This window comes from Corapipo altera, unplaced genomic scaffold (genome assembly GCF_003945725.1).
Source record: "Corapipo altera isolate COAL_440 unplaced genomic scaffold, ASM394572v1 60, whole genome shotgun sequence".
Lineage (NCBI taxonomy): Eukaryota > Metazoa > Chordata > Aves > Passeriformes > Pipridae > Corapipo > Corapipo altera.
Genome location: NW_020884912.1, coordinates 5,046,834 through 5,068,867, shown reverse-complemented (window position 1 = coordinate 5,068,867; position 22,034 = coordinate 5,046,834). Strand labels below are relative to the sequence as shown.

At 40.0% G+C, this 22,034-nt stretch overlaps 2 protein-coding genes across 4 annotated transcripts in view; one reads left to right on the top strand and one right to left on the bottom strand.

Annotated features, from left to right (window-relative positions):
• Positions 1-8,838, bottom strand: part of RNF144B (ring finger protein 144B) — an 82,975-nt gene extending 74,137 nt beyond the window's left edge. The window contains exon 1 of one of the 3 annotated variants that reach the window (XM_027654026.1): positions 8,318-8,838. The gene's annotated coding sequence lies outside the window, so the exon portion shown is untranslated. Of the gene's footprint in view, positions 1-3,875; positions 4,047-8,317 lie in introns of those variants that run through there. The other 2 variants (XM_027654024.1, XM_027654027.1) reach the window with 2 other exon arrangements.
• A 728-nt stretch (positions 8,839-9,566) lies between these two features.
• DEK (DEK proto-oncogene) overlaps positions 9,567-22,034 on the top strand; it is a 13,272-nt gene continuing 804 nt past the window's right edge. Inside the window, exons 1-8 of the mRNA XM_027654091.1 lie at positions 9,567-9,693; positions 11,326-11,475; positions 13,166-13,267; positions 13,778-13,887; positions 15,797-15,891; positions 17,762-17,882; positions 18,892-19,074; positions 21,373-21,505. Of these exons, the coding sequence (XP_027509892.1) occupies positions 11,337-11,475; positions 13,166-13,267; positions 13,778-13,887; positions 15,797-15,891; positions 17,762-17,882; positions 18,892-19,074; positions 21,373-21,505 (883 nt within the window). The 5' untranslated portion in view covers positions 9,567-9,693; positions 11,326-11,336. The remainder of the gene's footprint in view (positions 9,694-11,325; positions 11,476-13,165; positions 13,268-13,777; positions 13,888-15,796; positions 15,892-17,761; positions 17,883-18,891; positions 19,075-21,372; positions 21,506-22,034) is intronic.

The following is a 22,034-nucleotide window of genomic DNA, read 5'->3' as shown; positions in this document are numbered from 1 at the left end:
AAAAGAGAAAAAGAGAAAAAGAGAGAAAAAGAACAACCAACTTTACTTGAACAGCTAGCCCAAATTTAGCGTCTTGGAGGTGCTTTCACTTAGAGACATGAACTGGCAAATTCGAGGTAGTTTAAGAATATTAACTAGCTAGCCTGTGAATTTTCTGGAAAAGCTTAGTGAACACACACAGATACATGTAGGTCATGATGTGATGTTATTCCTGGAAAGTCTATTTGTAATGTCCACATACCAGAAATGGCATCACTCGAACTTAGGCAATTCAATACCCAAATTCTGTGACATCCTTGTAACAATTTTGACTTGTGACAATTTTGAATTGCTGTAACCAAAGTATTTTATAGAACAACCTAATTTTTATAGTTACATCAAGTAAAATAGCATCTTGATACTGTCTGCAGAACAAAGAGGATAACTAAAGTGCTGATTTTGGTGTAAGTGGATACTCTTGTGTTTGGGTATTTTAATCAGGAAGGCTTAGCCCAACCTTCTAGGCATGACTTAAAATACAATATACAATTTCACTAACCATTTTGAGAACTTACATTCACTAGGCATCACACAGTGTTTCATTTTTTGGGCAAGCTTCAGAATATCCCTAGAATTATTTTCTCCATATTACGCCTACAAAACCCAGGTACAGCAACTTTCACTAAATTGTCTTTGAAGACACAGGAGGTGACCCTCAGATTCACTCACACAGGACTGGAAACTCATCTTCTGGTTCCATACTGAAAAAGCCTTTTGGCTTTATTAAAGATAAAAATTCAAGCAATATTTGGTAAAACACACCTAAATCTTGAGCAAAGGTTTTCTAAAATCCATCAACATGTGTAAACATGCTACTTTGCACCAGGAAGACTTCAGGATGCATCTCTGTTAGGGCCATGAGAAAAAGACTTAAATATGAAAAAGGTTGTTTAAAGGAGCAATAAAATTTACAACTATAAGCTTCTCTTCTGTACAGAAAACTAAAAATAACTTGAGCAGCTGTTCAAGATCAGTGAGTTTAAATCAGTGTCTTCCTCCACAAAGAGTGGTTGAAGTCCTAGGAGTAAAATTAGGGACAACTCAAACTCTGCAGAATTGGCTGAAGCCTTCCTGGTAAGTATCAGCCACCTTTCCTTTTGCATGGTAGCATCTTTAATCACTCCAGTGTCAACATCTTGGTTCCTTTATACCATATCAAAGTAATGAATGCCCTTGAATTTCACTTCTGCTTGTTATGAGAAAAATTGTCCTCCTGATGTTTTATCATGGCGAATTTTCTCTTACCTATTCATGCAATCTAGATTGCTTTGTCTGGTAATTATCAGGGTGTGGTCTTTATTTTAACCTCTGGAAAGGAAGAGATTTTTATCACTGTGTCCACAGTCAGGAAGTATTAGTTTCACAGCTTTCAGACCTTGCCACATCATTTGAATGTGCTATATACAATGGCACATTTATGAATTATGGGCTTCATCAGCCAGCTATATCCACTGGAAAAGGTGGTGAGTGATCCAGTCCTCTCAGCCTAAATGCAGTCTCCCTTTTATGCTTTTTCTTAAATGTTATTGCATATGAATTCTTCTTGGAATTATGTAATGTCTGCATGTCAGTGCAAATCTATCATGCACCAAACTTTAAATGAGAGGCATCAATGAAAACTTACTTGGAAAAATGATAAATGAAAAAGTGACATGGTGGAGCAAGGTAGTGACAGAATCTACAATTACGAACTTCTAACCTTTGCATAATGTTTAGATTAGGCTGCAGTTCAGCAAAAGCTTCAGAATGTTTATGTTAATTTTGCCCTTCATCTGACAAATGGTTTTTTGAGTCCCACATTCAAAATTAGGTGTTAAACCATGGTTTCTCCAAAATAATGATACTGCTATCATAAGTGATATTTCAAATAAGCATTATCAAATATGCTTCTACTTAAAAGTAGTGACTATATTTAAGTAAGTTTTGCCAATCCATTTCCACTCGATCATACTTACATAACAAATTTATGTATAATAAAAAAGATGGGGCATTTTCCCTTTGCACACTATAATAATTTGAAATATACCTTTCTAGGTTCTTACACTGCAAACAAACTTTACCTAAATGCCCCCTAAAGATGCATTAACACAGGATGGGAACAAACCAAGACCTGACTTACAAAACAGTAAATCTTCTGTCCTGTGTTAAAACCCTGCAGCTCTCTACAGGCTTCCTGAAACTTTCCATGGTGTCCTAAACCATGGTGGGGCCCACCTTACATGAAGAGGAAGCTATACGCAGAAATCTGTGAAGCCTCTGAAGTCTAGGCATCAGAGAGAAAAATATAAATTTCCTATATTTAAATTGTGTCTATTTCAAAATGTCATTGCTGGAATTCTTTTAAGACTTTTTTTTTTACTTTAAAAATCTTTCTCATCTCGACTTTGCATGTCTATTTATGTGTGTACACATAAAATAGCTTCCCTAAAGCTGTTAGTTCTGTCATATCAGAATTTCCTCTAAAAAAGTCATCAGAACTGAAAGCTTGCAGCCTTTAGCCACACAAAACAACACTGTGGTTTCTTGTCTCTACTAAAAACATGTGTTACAACTATACTTCCAATTCTGCAAGTCCTATTAAAGTGATGAATCAATTAAACTGTGCATTATCCAACTTGCATACAAATCCTGTATTAAGAGTTTGACTCGAGCTGACAAAAGTCAAAAAGTACAACAGAAGCTATCAAAAAAATTCAGGATCCAATTATAGTCAGGTAAATCTAGAGTAAGAGCTCTGAAACAAATAAAGTTACCATGGTGTAAAGTTTGAAGTAACTGGGAACAGAATTTGCTCACCTGGTATTTACTCACTTCACTAAACCTAAAGCCCTGAAAGGGTCAAACAATGAATAACTACATAATTTGTGAGAAGAAATGCCTAGAGACCCAGGATACAGAGGTGAAATGAGGATAGGTGGTTTGCTTCCATACTGAACTTTCTGGATTTTGTTAGTCTAAGCCAGACCATGGATATTGCTTTAATAAGCCATGAATATTTTCCATGTAAAATTGCATTCATTTAAAAATAAGATGTGATTCATGTGAATTCACATGGCAGACCCTGGAATTTTAAAGCAGACTGAATATTACAGCCAGATGTATAAACCTTTAAACAACTTCAGCTGGGATTTCTTTTTCCATATAATAGAAGTAATTGTTTCAAGTAAGGACTGTGAACACTTGGATACTTTAATATTTCTTTCTGCATATAGTTTGTGTATTTAATAGTAAATACTAAGGACTTGAATCTGAAAAGTGGTAAGATTAGTCATAGTAGTAGTCTCTTCAAGGATGCTTTTGCTTTTGTAGAGTTGCGCTTGCACCTCACATGTGGCAAAGCACACCTAAAGAAAAAGGATGTGGACAATAACTTAAAACACCTGTCAAAATTACAGAGAGTATATGCTTGAATGAATGTTATCTAGAAAAAAAAAAAAGCAACCTTAAGTAGGCTGCAGAATATGAAAAATGAAACCAGCACCAAATGCCTTTACCACGTTATGCTAGCCCTGGACCAAAACCCTATTCAGAAGCTCCCATTCAAGAGGACTCACAGGCAAATCCCAAAGCTAAGTTCCGTTAAACTCAAAAAGTTTTTGCAGAAGATAATGCAATGAACACACGCCCGGAGCCAGCAACCACTTGCTGTTCACCTGGAAGGCGGGGGTGAAGAAGCTCGCCCGCCCTACTTCGGGAGGAGGAGGAGGGAAGTGGGCTCAGCTCCCTTCCTCGCTCTGGCAGGTGCCCGTCGGTGTCGACTCGGGCCCCCGGGGAAACGCGAGCGGCCTCTCGGGACGGGGAGTGCGGGGCAGCCGCCGCCGAACGCCGCTCCTTACCTTTGCCTGGCGGCGATGCCCTCCCGGTTGCGGGTCGAGCGGGACTGCGGGGGCGGTATCCCGCGGGAAGGCTGCCGGGGAGCTGCTCCGAGCCTCCCGTCCACACGTCCGCGTCCTCCTTCCCTCGCTGCTCTTCTCCCTCCCCGTCGCGCATCTGCCTCCGGCCGCGAGGGCCGCCGGCACCCCCTGCGGGGGGAGCGGAGGGACCGGGGCTGTTCCGTGCGCCGAGGCCGCCGCCGCCGGCGGTCCCTGGCGTCCAGCTGCAGGCGGCGCTGCCGCCGCCGCCTCCCACAAAGGGCAAATTCATCTTCCACGTCCCGAGAGCGGCGGCGGAAGGGCTCCGTGCCGGGTGGGTCCCACGGCTACCGGGCGGCTGCGGGGGGAGGATCTCTCTCGGTTTAAAAAAAAAAAAAAAAAAAAAAAAAAAAAAAAAAAAAAAAGCCTCTCGTGTTCTGGAAAATGTCGAATTATATCATGCCAAGACGACAACTTACACCAAGATCATCTTAAATTATTAGAAAGCGACAGTGTTCTCCTTTTCCTAGTCTTCGGTTCTTCGGTGGGGCTTTTGAAACAGAGGTTTGTTGCTACCTACACGCAACGCGTGTGGAATTCACAGGCGTGTGGAATTCATCAAGCTTTGTAGCCCAGCTTGATGATGTTCTAAGTACAAACTCTCCCTAGTAGAAGGTAGCGATACCCCGGCAATGTTTTCCATTTACAATGGGTTTAAAAATGTGTGATTGTAAATGACAGACTGTTCCAAAACCTATAGACCTGTCAAGCAGAAACTCACAGACTCGAACCTTTAAGGCGTAAATGAATTGACAGTGTTCCTTTTTCTAAAGTGTGAGTTACATAACGTTTGCATAGCTCACAGGCACATACACGCACTATTCATTGCAAAGCTCTCCCAGGGTAGCGGGAGGCCAGGAGTGAACATTCACCACAGGTTAGATTCTGTCCTTGCCGTACTTCGCTACAGAAACAATCCTGCGAACAGTTCTCCGTAGAGACAAGCATGTGAAACCCTGAGGGGAGAGAGCCCTTTTACCATCCCGCTCCTCCGTGTCAGCAGAGGGATGCAGGAGCGTTTTACAGGAGCTACAGTCATCTGGGCAGAGTTCCCAGGCTCTTCCTGGAGATCTAAATACTGGATCTAGCTAGCACTAGATCTAAGCATTTCATAACATGTGTAACAGACATGAGTGCTTTGACTGAACATACAGTTGTAGGTGTTACCAATCAAACAAAGCTGTAACTCTCAAACTATGCATAGTAAGATTTGACTTCATGGTAAGTAGAAGGTTGACAGAAATCCCGAGATGGAGCTCACTCTGACAACAGAACAGTGTTGTCATTCACACACAGATGGAAAATGTAACTTTATATACTGTTTTGATTTGTTATCTATCTCTGATTTGTTTATTGTTTTACAATTTTGTTGAATTTTGCATATACTTATACTGAATCATGGCACATATAGGGATTTCCAAAATGTAGTGAAACTGTTTAGATTGATTCATATCAATTACACATTTCATGTTTGAGAGTATTTGTATTTATAGGGATAACTTTTTAAGCTTCTTAGGGATAAGACAGAGATGACAAGTGTGGATGATGCAACAGCCTGCTAATGCTGAAACACTTAGACGGGATATGAAAAGGGGAATGAATGTAGGATTTCAGAAGTGAGTAGGACCCTCTTAGGAAACATTACACTAATCAGTTGCTCTTATCAGTCAACAGATGTAAAATATCTTGCACAAAGATGCATTGGAACACTTGGAGATACTCAGCTTATGTTATTCATCACACCATAACTTAACTGCATACTACTCAGTTTTCAAGTTTCTCTTGTCTTGTAAATTGTATTAATTAGCTCGTTTACCAGTTCATATTTAGATTCCTGTTTTCAGTAGCAATTAAATAACCCTTAGATTCAAAAGCCACATTCTGCTTCTAGTGTTAATAAAGATGTACATGGCATTTACACAGGACTTTTCTCAGTATTTCATAGACTAGGCAGTTTGACATTTCTAGGAAACATGTTGTCACATGACTGTTACAGAGAAACTGGAGTGTATACGTACATATTTATAAGACTCATACAAGAACACAAAACAACACTACCTACATTCCTTAGAAGTAGCATCCCATCATGTGTTGTTCTGGTATTTTACTCTATGGATGAAATTCCTAATGAGAGGTACTTAGTATCTACTTTCATGAGGGGCACTTTCTCTGCAACCCACAGATGACCTTTTCCGTAGTTTTGCCCACAGCAGATCTGCTGTTTTCTGCATTGATGGCGGGACACTGCAGTAACCAGTCACTGTGGAAACAAATGCAAACCTGGGGTACTTTGTATACTCTGGAAAGCCTACACATCTGTTTCCAAAACCTTCTCATAGACCATAGTAAGCTCTACACCAAGAGCCAATAAACATTGCTTGCTAATACAAGCTGCTCTGAACTAACTGAAAAGAGCTGTTTATATTAGTTAATAGTGGCTGGTAACCGCATTTAAAACTGCACTGCCTGGTGCACTCCAGGATACAATACAAGCTTGTAATGTATCTTCAAACATGCCAGCTGCTTCTTTTTACAGCACCTTCAAACAGTTTTCAACATTTAATTCTATGATGTCTAAGAAACATACCCTTTGATATCTAAAAGTTAGCCCTAAGTTCCTCCAGGATAACTATGTTTTATGGCACTGGTGTTTCCAGATGGAGCTAGCTGCCAAAACTATGAGTGTCCTTAATGTTAGGATTCTGGCAGTCGAAGAGCAGCCTCTCTGTGATGGAATAAGAAGAGCAGGCTGTAGGAAGCAGCTCTTGCACGAACATTTAAGAACCTCTTAGAATGACTTACCGCTTTGCAATTTGTTCTTCTTCCAGGACCAAGGTTTTTAAGTTGCATTTAGAACCCCTCACTATGCTGTCTAAGCACTTTAGATAATGTTAACATTTTATACCAATATAATTGTCTCATCCAGGTCTTTCACCTCCCAGGTGAGATTGTATCATTAAGTTAACTTCATCTGACCGGGAGAAGAAAAGGTAGAAATATAGGTATTGATACAATGAAGCACCCCAAAGCAGTATATTGAGAATGAGCGTTCTTACTCATACTCAGTGAGAAGATAAACCAGTTTGAATTTGTTTCCTTGAATTTAGTGATTTCCCTTTGAAACATATGTGATTTTTTTTTTTTTTCAAACTGGTCCCCTCCTTCTTTCAAATTCTAGCTTTGCTGATTTTTTTTTTGAAAGTCTTTTTAATCCATATTGTCTCAGTCTTGTCTGGGAGATGCAACAACCAATTATCAAACTGTTGACAGCATACTGAAACTACTCCATAAACTTGTAAATCATGAAGATACTATGAAATGCAGAGAAGGTTTCAAAAACCAAACTCAGAAGTTAGTTACCACAGCTGTTGAAGTTCTGCCAGAAGAAACCCGTGACAAAATGAAATTTACTTCTATGGAATATACCAGTTTCTAAAATAATGGATTCAGTCTATGTTTGAGGGTCTGTCTGCTACTAATGTGATATGCCTTCATTGAAAGGATCAACAAAACCATTATCTTCTATTTCTCCTCAAGATGCAGATACAAGTCTAATGTGTAGAATATTAACATAGGTAATACAACTAGGTAAAGCATCTCCATTAGGTAAATACATCCCTCTTTACAAAATGACAGTCTAATTTATCATCACAACCTGAAGCACAGCCTTTGGATGTCTTCTGTCATGATTCTGAACTAATTCAAACGTATTCATCTTATGGGAAATAGTGTGTTGTATTTAAACATCTGTGTTCTGCCATTTGTGTAGCCCATGGCTCAATGATATTTTTGTCTCCTTATTGTGTGTTAACAAGAAGCTTCTTTAATTACGTATTGTTGGCAAACAATTTACATTTTCCCTTTTAAAACGACCACCATCTGTGATTGCACCAGCCTTAAAATAGCTTTAAAATAAGGAATCTGCATCTCTCTTGCCTAAATTGGGTGGTGATTAATATATGCTCCCCAGACATTTCTTTTTTACACAGTATATGAATTGTAGTATTTCCTAATATCTCTGGAACTGGTTGCCCAGAGAAGTCGTGGATCCTGGGAAGTGTTCAAGGCCAGGTTGGATGGGGCTTTGAGCAACTTGGTCTAGTGGAAGGTGGCCCTGCTTACAGGTGGGGGTGTTGGAACTAGATGACCTTTATGGCCCCTTGCGTCCCAAGTCATTCTATGATTCCATGATTCTAAGTATTTTGTAGTATTTGTGTCACACATATTTTCTAGTTTTACTACCAGTTCTACAGGACTACACTCTACACTCTTCTAAGATTAAAAATTCCCAGGAGTGTGACACTCTTTCCACTTCCTCTCTTTTACTACCCCTTTACCTGATCCCTGCCAAAGTAAGAGCCACATACCTAGAGTTCTTCACGCCAGCCAAGAACCTGCTGACAGTACAACACAGCTTTGGGACAAATTATCAGCACTGCCTACTTTGGGCTGCTTTCCTCTGACGTATTGTCCGAGTACTCCTGACTCCTGCTGCAGGCATGTGAGCCCAGCCTGGCCTCCTCTCAGGTTCGAAGATTAAGTCTTAAGTCTTAAACTCAGGGTACAGTAGGAGCGGAACTGGACCTCGGCTCTCTCGGGGCCACCCGCGGCTCCTACATTTTGCAGGAATAAGGAGCAGAGCTCGCCCCTCAGCCCCTGTTCCGGAGGCCGTTTCCCGCCGTTGGCCGCAACCCCTGAGCCCGCCCCGGCCGTTAAATCCCGGCGGGACTGCTCAGCCCTCCCTTCATCCCGCCCGGGCAGGACGGCAGGGATGCGCTCGGGATCCCAAGCTCGGGATCCCCTCACGGTGAGGAACGGGAGCTCTGCACCAGCCCCCGCGGGGCGGAGCCGCGGCGGAGGGAAAAGGGAGCGAGCGGCAAGAATGTCACACTCCTATGAATTGTTAAACCTCGGCGTGCGTAAAGCGCAGTAATGTAGAACGGGTGGTAAAACTAGGAAATATATCTGACGCAAATAGTACGAAACACTTAAAATCACGTAATGGTTTGGGTTGGAAGGGACCTTAAACATCACCTAGTTCCAACGCTCCTGCCGCGGGCAGGGACACCTTCCACTAGATCAGGTTGCCCAGAGCCCTATCCAAACTGGCCTGGAGCACTTGCAGGGATGGGGTATCCACAGTTTCTCCGGGCAACCTGTTCCAGAGGTGTTAGGAAATGCTATCCTCCGTACAGAAAGAAAGTCTGGGGAGTGCATATTAATCACAGCCTAATTTAGGCAAGAGAGGTGCAGATTCCTTACTTCAAAGCCTTTTTTAAAGCCGGTGTAATGACAGACGGTGGTCGTTTTAAAATGCAAAACACAACGTTCCCCTATTCCCCCGCTTCCCTCAGCGGGGGGGGGGGGGGGGGGGCGGGTCGGGCGCCGCACGCGACCTGACGTCAGCGCGGGCGGGCGCGCCGTCACGCGCGCCCTCCCGAGCCCTCCCCGGCCCTGCCCGCGCCGGCCGGGCCGCGCGCGCTGATTGGCCGCCGCCTTCCCGCTTCCTCCGCGCCGCCCGAGAACCCGCCATTTTGAAAACCTTGTTGATTCCGGGAGGGAGGGAGCGAGGGAAGGAGAGGGAGAGAGCGCCCGGCGGCCGCGGGGCTGCGCCGCGGCGGGGGTGCGTGTGTGTGTCGCTGCGCCCGGACCCGCCCCGTCCGCCGGGAGCTGCCGCCTCCTGCTGCCACCGCCGCCGCATCCGCGCCCGAGGAAGGAGCCGGGAGCCGCGGCTCGATCCGAGGTGGGTCCCGCCGCCATGGCCGTAACGGCGCCCGAGAGCGGTCCCGCCTCGCCGCGCCCGGGCCGGGCGGGGTCGGGTTGTGACGAGGGGCGGTGGAACGCGGCCGCCGCGCCGCCGGGCTCCCGTCTCGCCCTGGGGACACGCCGTGTGTGCGGGGCGCTGGTCGCCGCGGCCACCTCCCGGCCCGGCCCCCGCCCGGGGTGTCTCCTGGGCGCTGCGCTGTCCTGCGGCGGGAGCGGGCGGAGCGGTCCCCATCGGGGAGGCGATGGAGCCTTGGCCGCCGGGCGCTGCCCACAGCCTGCGCTTCTCCCTGGCCTCCGGATTGCAGGTCGGGAAAGGGGGTACAGGTGGCGAGTCCCCGTCTGAAAAGTCCCAGGCGAGGGTGAGGGACCCTCTCCCGGCCAAAAGTATTCCCGAGTTGAGTCTTCTTAAAGGTGGATCCCAGAGCCCTTTTTCTCTGAGCGAGCCATCCTTATGAACCCAGGTGATAAAAAGCTGAAAAGTCTCTTAACTTCCCTATTCCCCCGCTGCTCCCGTTGAAAGGGGAGGGGAAAAACGGCTTGTAGTGCTTCCCATGCTTTTACACTCGTGCTTTCAAGTAAAATTCAGACAGTAATGCCGTGAAAATTACTTCTATGTGTCAAATGAAATATTGGTAGTAATACCTTGAATGGGGTTTTTTTCCCCCAGTGATTTAGCAAAGAGCAGGAAACTACTTTCCCCCTTACTATTGGTAATAAATATTAACTTGCACTTTCTGTCACTTGGAGCACTGCTGCTCTCTGCCACCTGCTAGTACTGCATATAAGCAGTTGATTTAAATGTTATTTATTGAACCTGACCTCTTGCAGATAATATTGGCTTTAATATCAGAAGAAGAAAATGCTTAATCGTGTGATACTTTTCCACAAGTGCTTACAGCATTATTTGTGTATTTTGTTCCAGACCTAAACAGTGAAAATTTTTGAAAGCTGGAGTTTTTCTAAAATGAATCATATGATTATCTTCCTTTACTGGATAGACATTTTCTCTTAGCAAGGCAATGGTACATGCAAAATTAAGATATTTTAAAGTTAACATTTAAGTCACTTAAAATGCTAAGAAAAGACTTAAGTATGTTAAGTATGAAGCATTTATTATTTTCTGTTATAGATCTGCAAATTAAAACCAAAAAACATTTTCATGCCCTAAGATGCAGCAGCTGTCTGAATTATGAATGAAGTGTTAATTCTTTTCTGTATTGCTTGCAACTTTCTTTTTTTTATCATTTTTCTGTTCCCATTTTGCATCTAAATATGTAACCTGTTTAAGTTACTAGGAAACTTGCATGCACAGTTAATGAGGAATAAGTGCAGGGTGCACTAAAATAGTGATATCTCAAAACACTGCAGTTTTTAATAGATAACAGTATCAGCTGCTTTGAGTGGGTGTTTCCGAGTGCTTCACAAACAGCTTGTGTGTGAAAAAGAATTATAACCTTTTAGAGTGTTCTTAACTGGACTAGTTGCAGAATAGACGGCAACTTCTCCTGAAAAATTTGTTTCTACTGCACAAGGAGATTATTTTAAAAAGCAAGATTCCTGTATTGTATATTGCTATATTGATGATGGTTTTCCTGACTGCTTTTTGCAGAACCATACACCATGTCTTCTGTTGATTCCTCAAAAGAAGATACAATGTCACCGGAAAAAACGGATGAGAAACGACCTGAAACTGAAAACAAAGCTGAGGAAAGTGATGAAGATGAAGAAGAGGAAGAAGAGGAGGAGGAAGAAGAGAAAGGTGCTTGTTTTTCCATTGAATAAGTTCTCCTTTATTAAATGCCAAGCTGCTGAATACAGTCTCCTGTGATCTTGGCTAATTGTACAATTACTGAGGAGATTCCATGGTACACCTGTCTCATGGGTCGTAATAGCTTCCCAGTAGACTGTAGCAGGAAACACTAGAAACAGTGATGCTGATTTATTTCAAGAAAGATTGAAGGAATTGCCAGCATCCTGGGTTTCTACACTAGGGTTGTTTTGTTGTTCTATAAATTTTTCAATCATTATAGGAGGTAGTATCCTTTATCAAATTATTTTTTTGCCAGTAACACTCTGAAGTGATCCATGTTTGCAAAAGAGAAGCTTGTGAATGTGCAGTACTTTTGGAAACAACACAGATGTCTTTGCTTAACTACAGTTATTAATTTTCTGGGTACCCAAATGTCATTATATTGGAGAGGCAGAAATTTCATTAGGCCAATTTTATCAGTAAAAATTGTGGCAATATGATAAGATGAGCAAAGCAGGTATTGTGTTGTGGTATGTAATTGAAGAGGGTAGTCAAGGAGTACAAAACATGATGAAGGAACTACTGTGCAAAAATGTTAATTTCCATTGTGAAGTCTCCAGGCATCTGTTTTGCAAATGAAAGCATTCATGGAAATAGAGCTGCAGTATGGCACAGTGAAAACCAAGTCACTGATGGGCTTGGATTCTTGAAAGAGAAGAAGTTTGTCTCTAGGAAAGGTAGTGGAAAGATTGGAAAATAATAGAGTAATCAGAATTAGATTTTTAGTAACAATTTTTCTTTTATACACACAAGTATGTTTTGCTTTGTTTTTGGCAGACACATACCAGTTTTGATTGTGTTCATACAGGTTTGAAGCTGCTTTCAGATGTTAAAGCCAGGGCAGCCCATCTGTTTACTGCTAAGGATAGTTTGATTTGAGGTGAAGTATTTTAGGATGAAATGTTTAGGCGAAACTTTAGGTGTTTCTCCTAAGGTGGTATCATTGAAGTAATGATGTGCAATGTATACTAAACATATTCATTAGTAAGCAGTACCAGAATTACTGGGAATAATATTCTTGTAGTATTTGTGACACTCATATTGTGCCCTGAAGTGCTTCACAGCATAGACACGAACAGTCCCTCTGCACTTGTGCTTGCACTTGTGGTTCCTCCATACCAGTAGTGGGAAAAGAATTTGTCTGCAGGCATCCTGGACTCTCCTTTTGCCCATCTGGTGGTAGTATTCTTCTCAGGAGTGCTATGTGTGAAGCTGTGCACTGTCCAAGAAGGAGACTATGCAAACAGTGTCGCTTCTGTACCTCAAAAAGGCCATGAAGGGAGAGAAGGATGGGTTTCTGAAAATGCTGTATCCTCCATTTGGGTGGATGTGAGGGAAAGTCACCCCCACTTCCAATGGGCTGAATTTCCTTTTAGGAAATAGCTAGTCTTGTCTTGCACATACCTTACATTGGATACAGGATTGTGGTTAAGAACTAGAGACTTCTAGTTATGTACATGTGGCTCCATGGAATCACATTGATTTATTAGCCAAGGTCTGAAAGCTTCGTAGTACTTGCTTATATCCTCATCCATTTTTGGTTTGTCATTTCAAAGTTTCAGTGTCGTGTTGCCTGTCTCTACAGTCAAATCTGCTCATGCAATGAAAAACACTGTTTTAAGGAAGCTGTCTTTTGCAGAGAAGAGTCTCATCGTTGAAGGAAAAAGGGAGAAGAAGAAGGTTGACCGGCTGACCATGCAAGTGTCCTCATTGCAGAAGGAACCTTTTACAATTACACCAGGTAAGCTTGACCTCTCACATGAGAATGGTGGGTGTTGGGAATGATAATGAAACCTCTAAAAAGATCAAGTTATTAATCTGTCGTAGATGAGACCTACCTTAAGAGTCATGATCCATTTTAAAATAATGAGGCTACTATAATTATATGAAAAGCCTCTTTTATTTTGTAGCATCAATTTAAACTGTGAAAGTTACATGATATTTAAACTTACTTAGAATAGGTAAGTAACTTCAGTACCTCACCACCACCAACAAAAGCAGGAGCAGCTAGAATAGAAAGAAATGCCAAATCCTTGTACCCTGATCTAGGTACTATCAAGTAAGGAAGGTAAAGAGCCTGTCAGGGTGACTAAGTGGTAGGAAGAGGCCTGCTTAATGTTTGACTTATTATAATATCTCATTCTATTATGAAGTAACATCTTTGCTTCTTTAAAAAACAGATATTTAAAGTTATAAACACATAGGTAGATATGAATGTAATGCATAACATAATTGATTTTAATTGTTTCAGGAAAAGGACAAAAACTGTGTGAAATTGAAAGGATACAGTTCTTTCTGAGCAAAAAGAAGACAGATGAACTAAGGAACCTGCACAAACTCCTCTACAACAGGCCAGGCACTGTAAGAACTTCAATCTTGTGTATCTGTTAATTCTCATGAATAATGAAAATGTTTGTAGTGTAGTTTTTTACATTTACACGTCAGTCATTTATTACAAACTTAAAAAATCAATATTGCAGGACCAAGTAAGCCCATAATTTTTTTAACTCCTATAAACTACTCTTCCTGTAAAGGTCCTATGGCAAGGTGCTATTGTAAGTCTGCTCAAATGCAGATTTTTAAAAAATTTTTTACTTTTTTTAATGGGGATGGTTTATCTTATAGGGTCGAGTCGGAAATAATTTGTGGTTCACATGCTAAAAGCTGCTGACATGCAGATGGCACTCAAAATATTCCACATAGTTATTCTGCTCAATGTAGCTTTTTCTTAGTACTTTCTTAGTACTTCTATTTCATTAGTGAGTTTAGCACATTGCTGCTTATGTAGTCATTTTCTCCTTTTATTAGCACAAAGCAGTAGAATGTAAAATTACATTATATATAAAATCCTAATAGTGATTTTTGTTGCATTTATGTAAGAGAATTAAAACATTACTTAAAAATGGATATGACCCCTTTTGTGTTTAAGGATGAAACTTAAAGAAAATATAATAGCAAATCTTTCTTGGAGCCCTTTATGTATCGCTGGTTGTGCCTTAAATTTCAGAGTAAATATGACTCATTTTCATTGCTAATGGAGGTAAAATGAATACAATGAAATTAAGGCAGATTAAATTTCAATATTTGTATATATTTACTATAATTATTGGAATTTGTTTTTAATATCTTTGTGTATTTTGGAGGCTTGAACAGCTAGCCCAGAACCCAGAAACTGAAAAGTACTAGTACAGATGCATGCTAGCTGTAATATCTCAGATCACTGCTTCAAATGCAGTGCTTGTTGAAATGGCAAAGACTTGTTGCCTCAAGTATTCAGAAGAAGAATATATCAGTATGGTTTCATTCAAAACTATATTTAATCAGAATGTATTTGGGAACTCAGAGTGCTGTGTAATATAGCAAAGGTCAGATCTTGTCTTCTATGTACATTCTTATATGTGCTTTGGATTGTAATTAACGTTTTTAATTCAACATACCAATACTGCAAACATACCGAATCTGCAAGTTTTCTCAAGGTGCTGGGCAAAGCTCTATGGAAAAGGAGCTCAGCTTTGGTAAAATTATAAACTCATGGAGAAACAGCAGGAACAAAATTTGTAGGAGTATTGGAAGTGAGTTCAAATTATTCTTGGCAGTGTTAAAAAGACCTCAGAAAATTGAAAGATTTGGGGTTATTCTTTAGTGTCTTTTAATTGGTAAAAGGAGATGAAGTGAAAACACAGAACTTAAATATGTTTGGAATCTTGATAGGAGCAATTTTCCCATTATAAAGGCTGTTGCAATTAAAGTTCAGTCTGGTTCAGACATCAGGTATAATGATAGAAGTTGTAAATTGGGTGATATGTAAATACAAAAACTGGTCCTACTAAATAAAAGGTTCAAAAATGGTTCTGTGCAAGACTTCAGAAAAGCTAGTAAGCAAATTAGAGAATAAAAACATAAAATTCACTGTTTTATAACAAATTACGTGATAAAAAGCGTGCAACGAGCTTCATATGATTGAAGTTTTCCAAACCTGTAAATAATCGTGCAGTACATTCTAAACAAGCCTGAAATGGCAGGTGACTTTATCTAGTGAGTTATTAAAAGTAATTAAAAGTACGAAGATCACACAAAGTCAGTCATTGTAGTTTGTCTGTCATGAGATAATTAAAGACATAGTCCATGTAAGTTGTAACAATGTAATTTTTTGTCAACAGAAAGCTGAATGCTAGAAGAGATTTTTCATGTATGAAAAGTTTAAGGGATTTCATTTAATTACGTTTGTTAACTTTGTGCAATGGAAAGTAATCTGTGTGTTCTGTTCTAGGTTGCATCCCTAAAGAAGAATGTGGGTCAGTTCAGTGGATTCCCATTTGAAAAAGGAAGTGATCAGTACAAAAAGAAGGAAGAAATGTTAAAAAAGTAAGGATCTCTTTTGATACTTAACATAACTTGACTAATACTATACACTCTTTTTTTTTTTTTTCCAGAATTTTACTTAAGATTAAATTTAAGCTGAGTGGCTCCACGATTTTTTTCTGAGTTCATTTTAATCACACAAACTGGTCTCTTAAGACAGCTTGAAATGTATTAAATAGTGAACATTTAATTCACAATTCCCACATTCCTGGCTTTAGCTATTGCATGCTAACTAGCATTCTTCTGCCAAGTGAGAGGAAAACATTATTTCCGCAGGGCGAGCATAGTCTTGTGAATACATTGTACTCTATTCATGGTACAAACTTGCATCGTTCTATGCATCAAAACCTTCCTCTTTCAGAATCAAAGCCATTTCTGCTTATTATATATTAAACATATTAGAATTGCTGTAGCAACTAGTCTAAGAAACTTTTTTTTTTCTGTTTTACTGTCTCCCTTCGTAATCTGCTTCTCCATTGACAGGAGAAACTACTATAAGCTAGTTTTGACTGGATTGAAAGGATTTAAAAATGCCCTTGTTGTAAAACATGAAAGAACTAATAAAACATCTACAGTGTTACAAATTTACAAATACTTACATTTACAATGTTTACAGATTTACAGGTCTACAATTTGTACATTTGATTCTAAAATGCCTTTTTTTTTTTTAATACCTGTTTGTTGATAGTAGGAAGGCTTCCAGAATTTGGAATTTGCAAATTTTTCTTCCTTATATATGCAGTTTTCCAAGAGTAGGGTTTGTCAAATACATAGGAATCTAAAAGACAAACTCTGTCTCCTGATGGGACTTCTGACTGTTTCCCACTGGCTTAATTGGATGATGGATAATTGGATAATTCCCCTTAACTACGCAAGGTCACAAAATAATTTTGCACTTTTTTCCCCGTATTTTCCATATGAAACAACTGCTAGTTTAGCTTTGTTACCCTTCAGCAAATATTCTGAAACCTGGTTGCATTGTCACTCTTAGATCAAGGTATATCAAGCCCTGTGTGCTTGCATTACTTTGCTAAATGCTGCTGCTGTTCATATCTGCTGGTTAGTTTGTTAACTTGTTCAGACTGTGTGGTTGATTTCTGCCCACACTGTACACTTGCGTGTCATTGTACTTTTAACAGCATTGAACAAGATGAACAAAGGTCAACATTTATTTTACAGAATCTTACCATTCAGGTTATAAATTACAAAGAATGAGTGTTGAGGTTGCTGTGTGGGTTAGAGTTCTTGGATTTTGTAAGTCAAAACTACTTGCTGTGGAAGTTACTGACTCAAAACTTGTGTGCGCTTGTTTATTCCACACTTGAACTGCATCTTAATAGTTCACTGTAATTGCTATTACCTGCAGATCCACCTTCAAAGCATTAAGATTAAGAAAGATTCTTTTGGAGTTAAAGGGGTGGATATCAGTTTCTCTTAATGTTCTGTCTTCATCAGAGATACCTCTGTAAGGGGGTAAGGAACCAGAGAAAATCAAGGGAGACTCCCCGCCCCCTTAAAGTTCCAGTATTGTACACACTGGGTTTATTTTCTAGAATTGATTTTTTTCCCATTATAGTAGATTAGGAGAGATTCTACAGAAGGTGCTTTTTTTTTTTCCACTAAGATTTTATAACGTTGTGTTTTATGTCCTATTTTACAGGCATATGGATTTGAGAATTTTTTTTTATTTGGCCTTATGTAACATGGTGCTGATTCTTTGCTTAACTATAAATAAGACTGGAAGTATAGTTAACTGTGTATATATATTTTCAGGTTGCAGACACAAACCAGACAGCAGCTTCTAGCAGTCAAATGTTGACTGTTTAGGATGTGATACTGAATCATTTTTTCTTTTTTTTTTTTTTTCCCCCAGATTTAGAAATGCAATGTTGAAAAGTATCTGCGAAGTTCTTGACTTAGAAAGATCAGGAGTTAATAGTGAGCTGGTAACCAGAATATTAAACTTCTTAATGCATCCAAAATCTTCAGGCAAGGTGAGATGCAGGCTGTTACACTTGCTTTTATAGCTCTGTTCCGATGGAAGATGTATCTGTCTCTATTACTTGTTATTTGCCAGTTACTAGTGGTGATACAATTACTGCTCTGAGTTACTGAAGTGGGAATGTCTTCTTGAAAGAGAGTAGCTCTGCTACTGCAGGCATCCATAATGGGGTGGGGACTGTATATTTACATGCAGATGTACCCATTATACACAGCACACAGAAGTGTATGAGGTCAACACATGAAGCTAATTAAGATATCCAGCCCTAAATACCCTAAGTAGCTTCTGCTCTGTGGGTGAATGGAGTAGAATAGACATGATATGAAAGGACAGGAAAATAAACTGACAGATGTTACCTGCATATGCTACATTTGGACATCATAAATGGAATTTTTTGCAAGGCTAGGAGAACTTGATTTAGCAAGTATATTGCTAGCGCACTAGATTCAGCTGCCAAGACTACTAAATTCTGTTGTTAATCTTCTTGGACTTTCAGTTTTTAATCTAAAAGTAATACTTAGTTGCTTTTTTGCTTGGAAAATTAAATTTATTCCCAGCAAACACTGGTAAGTGATGTGAATAAGGAGTCTCCATGCTGCTTTAGGGACACAGGTACTGAGTGACAGCAAAATGCAGTTTGTCTTAAGACATGACAGAATTCCTGCCTTGAAGTCTTCTGAGTTGTCAGGTAAAAGGCTCCTTCTAGATTGTTCTTTCTTGCTTCCCTTCCCTAAACCCCAGCCTTTGAAGATCTGTATGCTTAGGGAAGGGGTACACTTAGCTTAGAACTGAAATTTCTTTTTGCACAACTCCATCTCCATAGTGAATGTCTGCTTACTGCAAAATGTTATGGCTTAAGTGTAGTACATAAAATAGTCCTGGGTTTTGTTAAGAGACCTTTATATTTGTTTGCCATTCTTTCATGTGAGTTGAAAGAATTTATATTTTTGAAATCCACTTTTGAATTCCTACTTGGATGACACTCATCTCTTGTCTCTCAGCCATTGCCAAAGTCAAAAAAAACACCAAGCAAAGGTGGCAAAAAAGAGCGCAGTAGCTCTGGATCAACAAGAAAAGCAAAACGCACCAAGTGCCCTGAGATCTTGTCAGATGAATCCAGTAGTGAAGAAGATGAAAAGAAGGAAAAGGATGACTCTTCAGAAGAAAAAGAAAGTGAAGATGAGGTAACGAGGAGTTTTGTTTGGTTTTCAACACAGGGCTCAAAACATTTGTCATTATGTTGTTGTTATCAATTGTCAATTCTTGGAACATGCAGAGTTGGGGAGTAAGTGATATTTAACTGAATGAATGGTTTGAAAGAAAAGAGAACACATCTGCAATTTATAAGAGGTTTTCATAATTTCTTAGTGTGTTGAAGTTAGAGAATCAGTTAGATAAAGGGAAAAGGTTCTGATTCTTGGGGGTGTGTATGCACCTTATAAAACCATTCACTATGTGCTGTTCTGAGGCAGCCAGGATTTCTACAGTAATTGATTGCATTGCTTGTATCATCTTGTGATGACTCTACTGTGATTTCATAAAGATTTCCAATGTCTGTCCCTCTGTCTGTCACATCTGGTCCTGTCTATCTATGGTTTCTGCTGTCTTTCCTTTTCTTGCTACCTAGGAATTCAGATTTGATATTTTGAATTCAGTCGGTGTCCCTGACCTACCTGACTGCATTTGGGTTGGATCATGGTTCCATATTTCTCCTGGATTTTATGTCCTAACCTCTTTTCAGCTTCTGTGTTTTAGATCACAGAAATAAAGTAAGCAACATAGTAAGCAGCCTTAGAAACATCCCTGCAATCTCTGAAGTGTTCTCATCTCACTGTATTTTCTGTTTTCTTTGAAGCTTTTTGTATACTAGGAGAGAAGCATCAAATCATGGAACAGTTTGGGTTGGAAGGGACCTTTAAAGGTCATCTAGTCCAGTCCTTCTGCAATGAGCAGGGGCATCATCAACTGAATCAGGTTGCTCAGAGCCCCGTGGAACCTGGCCTGGAATATATCCAGGCATGGGGCATCCACCACCTCTCTGGGCAACTTGTTCCAGTGTTTCATCATACTCATCATAAAAAAATTTTTCCTTATATCTAATCCAAATTGTTCCTCCTTCTGTTTAAAACTGTTACCCCTTGTCCTGCTGCAAAAGGCCTTTCTAAAGAAAGTCTGTCCCTGTCTTTCTTACAGATCTGCTTTAGGTACCTGAAGGCTGCTGTAAGGTCTCCCTGGAGCCTTCTCTCTTCCAGTCTGAACAACCCCAATTCTCTCAACCTCTCCTTGTAGGAGAGGTGTTCTGTTCCTAATCAGAAATTAGATGAACCCCATGCATTCCCTTTCAGCTCAGTAGTTATTCACAGCACAGACACAGTGGTGTGACCAGTACAAGTCTGCAGCTGAGTTACTGTCCAAATGCCTGAAGCCTGGGAAAAAAAAACATTAGAAGAAGTTACAGGCTCCATTTTAACCTGCATTTTGACTTAGATTAAACTGTCTTTCCAGCCTTCATCAGACCCCTGCAACAAGCAGCAATTAGTCAACTGTTAGTGTCCAAGAAAAATTTTATGTAAGCTATGGAACCTTTGGCTGTAATGTAAGACCACTATTTACTTGGGTTACATTCTGTCTGTTCCAATGAAGTGTGATGGGCTGTTAAGTAAATAGTCTGAGCTATAGAAAATAATAACAAAAATCTTTTGTTGGAAGGCCCTTTATGTAACTTTAACAGTTTGTTTTGCCAGGGGTATTTTAATATGTGTTCGTTTTAATGTAAAAAGATAGTTCAAGGAAATGCCCTGTGTCTCCATGAAACAAATTTAATTCTTAGTGTGCCCTTTTCTTTACCCATAAATGGAAAATGGAAAGAGGGTTGAAATACTAAAAGTTGACATATTTCTTCATCTCTTCCAGAAGACAGTGTTTCTGCTGTGAGGAGAGGAATGTCTGTTTCAGAGGCAGGAGTTGTCTTTTAGAAAATTCTTTAAGAATTCAGTTAGTTAAAGAAAAGAAAAATCCCAAACAAAACTCTGACAAACAAAAAGGCCTAACAGTAAACCCCATTGATATAAGTGATGACCCACTTTGCTTTCTTTCTGAAGGTAGGGGTTAGATATGTCTGCGAGGCAATAGCTGAATGGACTGAAGTCTTTAGAAGCTGAAGTCAACATGCATCGAGTAAAAGCTTAATTATGACAAAAACACTGGTCTGTCAAATTAGTTTAGATATAGGACACAGTGAAATGGAAAATGTCTGTGTACAGCTTTAAGATTGCAGCATTTTTTAGGGTTATGACAGCTTTTAATATACTACAGGTGGAAGAGTGTAGGCAGTATATTTGCTTTTCTGCATCAGCTCTGTAGTAATCTTAGGCATGGAGTGGCTGGAGTAAACTGCCCTCAGAGTGGACAATTTTCCTTTGTGGAAAAGAGGTATGGATAAAAACCATCACTTGAATTTTCTCGTTTTTTTTTCTTCACAGCCCCCTAGAAAAGCATCTAAAAGAGAAAAATCTAAAAAGGTGACTTCCAAAACCAAGAAAGCTGTGAAGAGTGCGAATGTCAAGAAGGCAGACAGCAGCACTACTAAGAAAAATCAGAACAGTTCTAGAAAAGGTAAATGCTCTTTCATCATACCTTGTCTTGTATTTTAACTGTCGTGCTTATTAGAAAGCAAGCTTTTGCACCTAATTGTGAACAGAAAATGGATTTTGGTGAATTGTTGGCTTGCTACTTGATGTTTCTTTCCTTGAAACGTTAATTAAAAAAAAGTTCTTGGTTTGGGTATACTTCATGTAATTTCTGCTGTGTACATACGTATATAGTTTTTATTTGCATATAAACTGAAAGTATCAGCCTAGATCTCCATTCTGCTGGGTGACAAAATTCTGTTGGGGCCTCTGTGGTGGCTTCATGCAAATCTTGTAATTGATCTAGTAGTGTATATCCCACTGTGTGTGTCTTTGGTTCAGCAGCTTGATGTGGTTTCTCCATGCATCCCCTTGCTATTGATTTTTCTCATATCTCACAATATGCATTGAAGTTACACAAACATTGAGTTTCTTAACAGCTCTATAAAGATTGTAGCAGTGTGGGTGGGGACAGTGGTGTCCTCCTAAGCAGTTTTGCAGAAAAGGACCTGGGC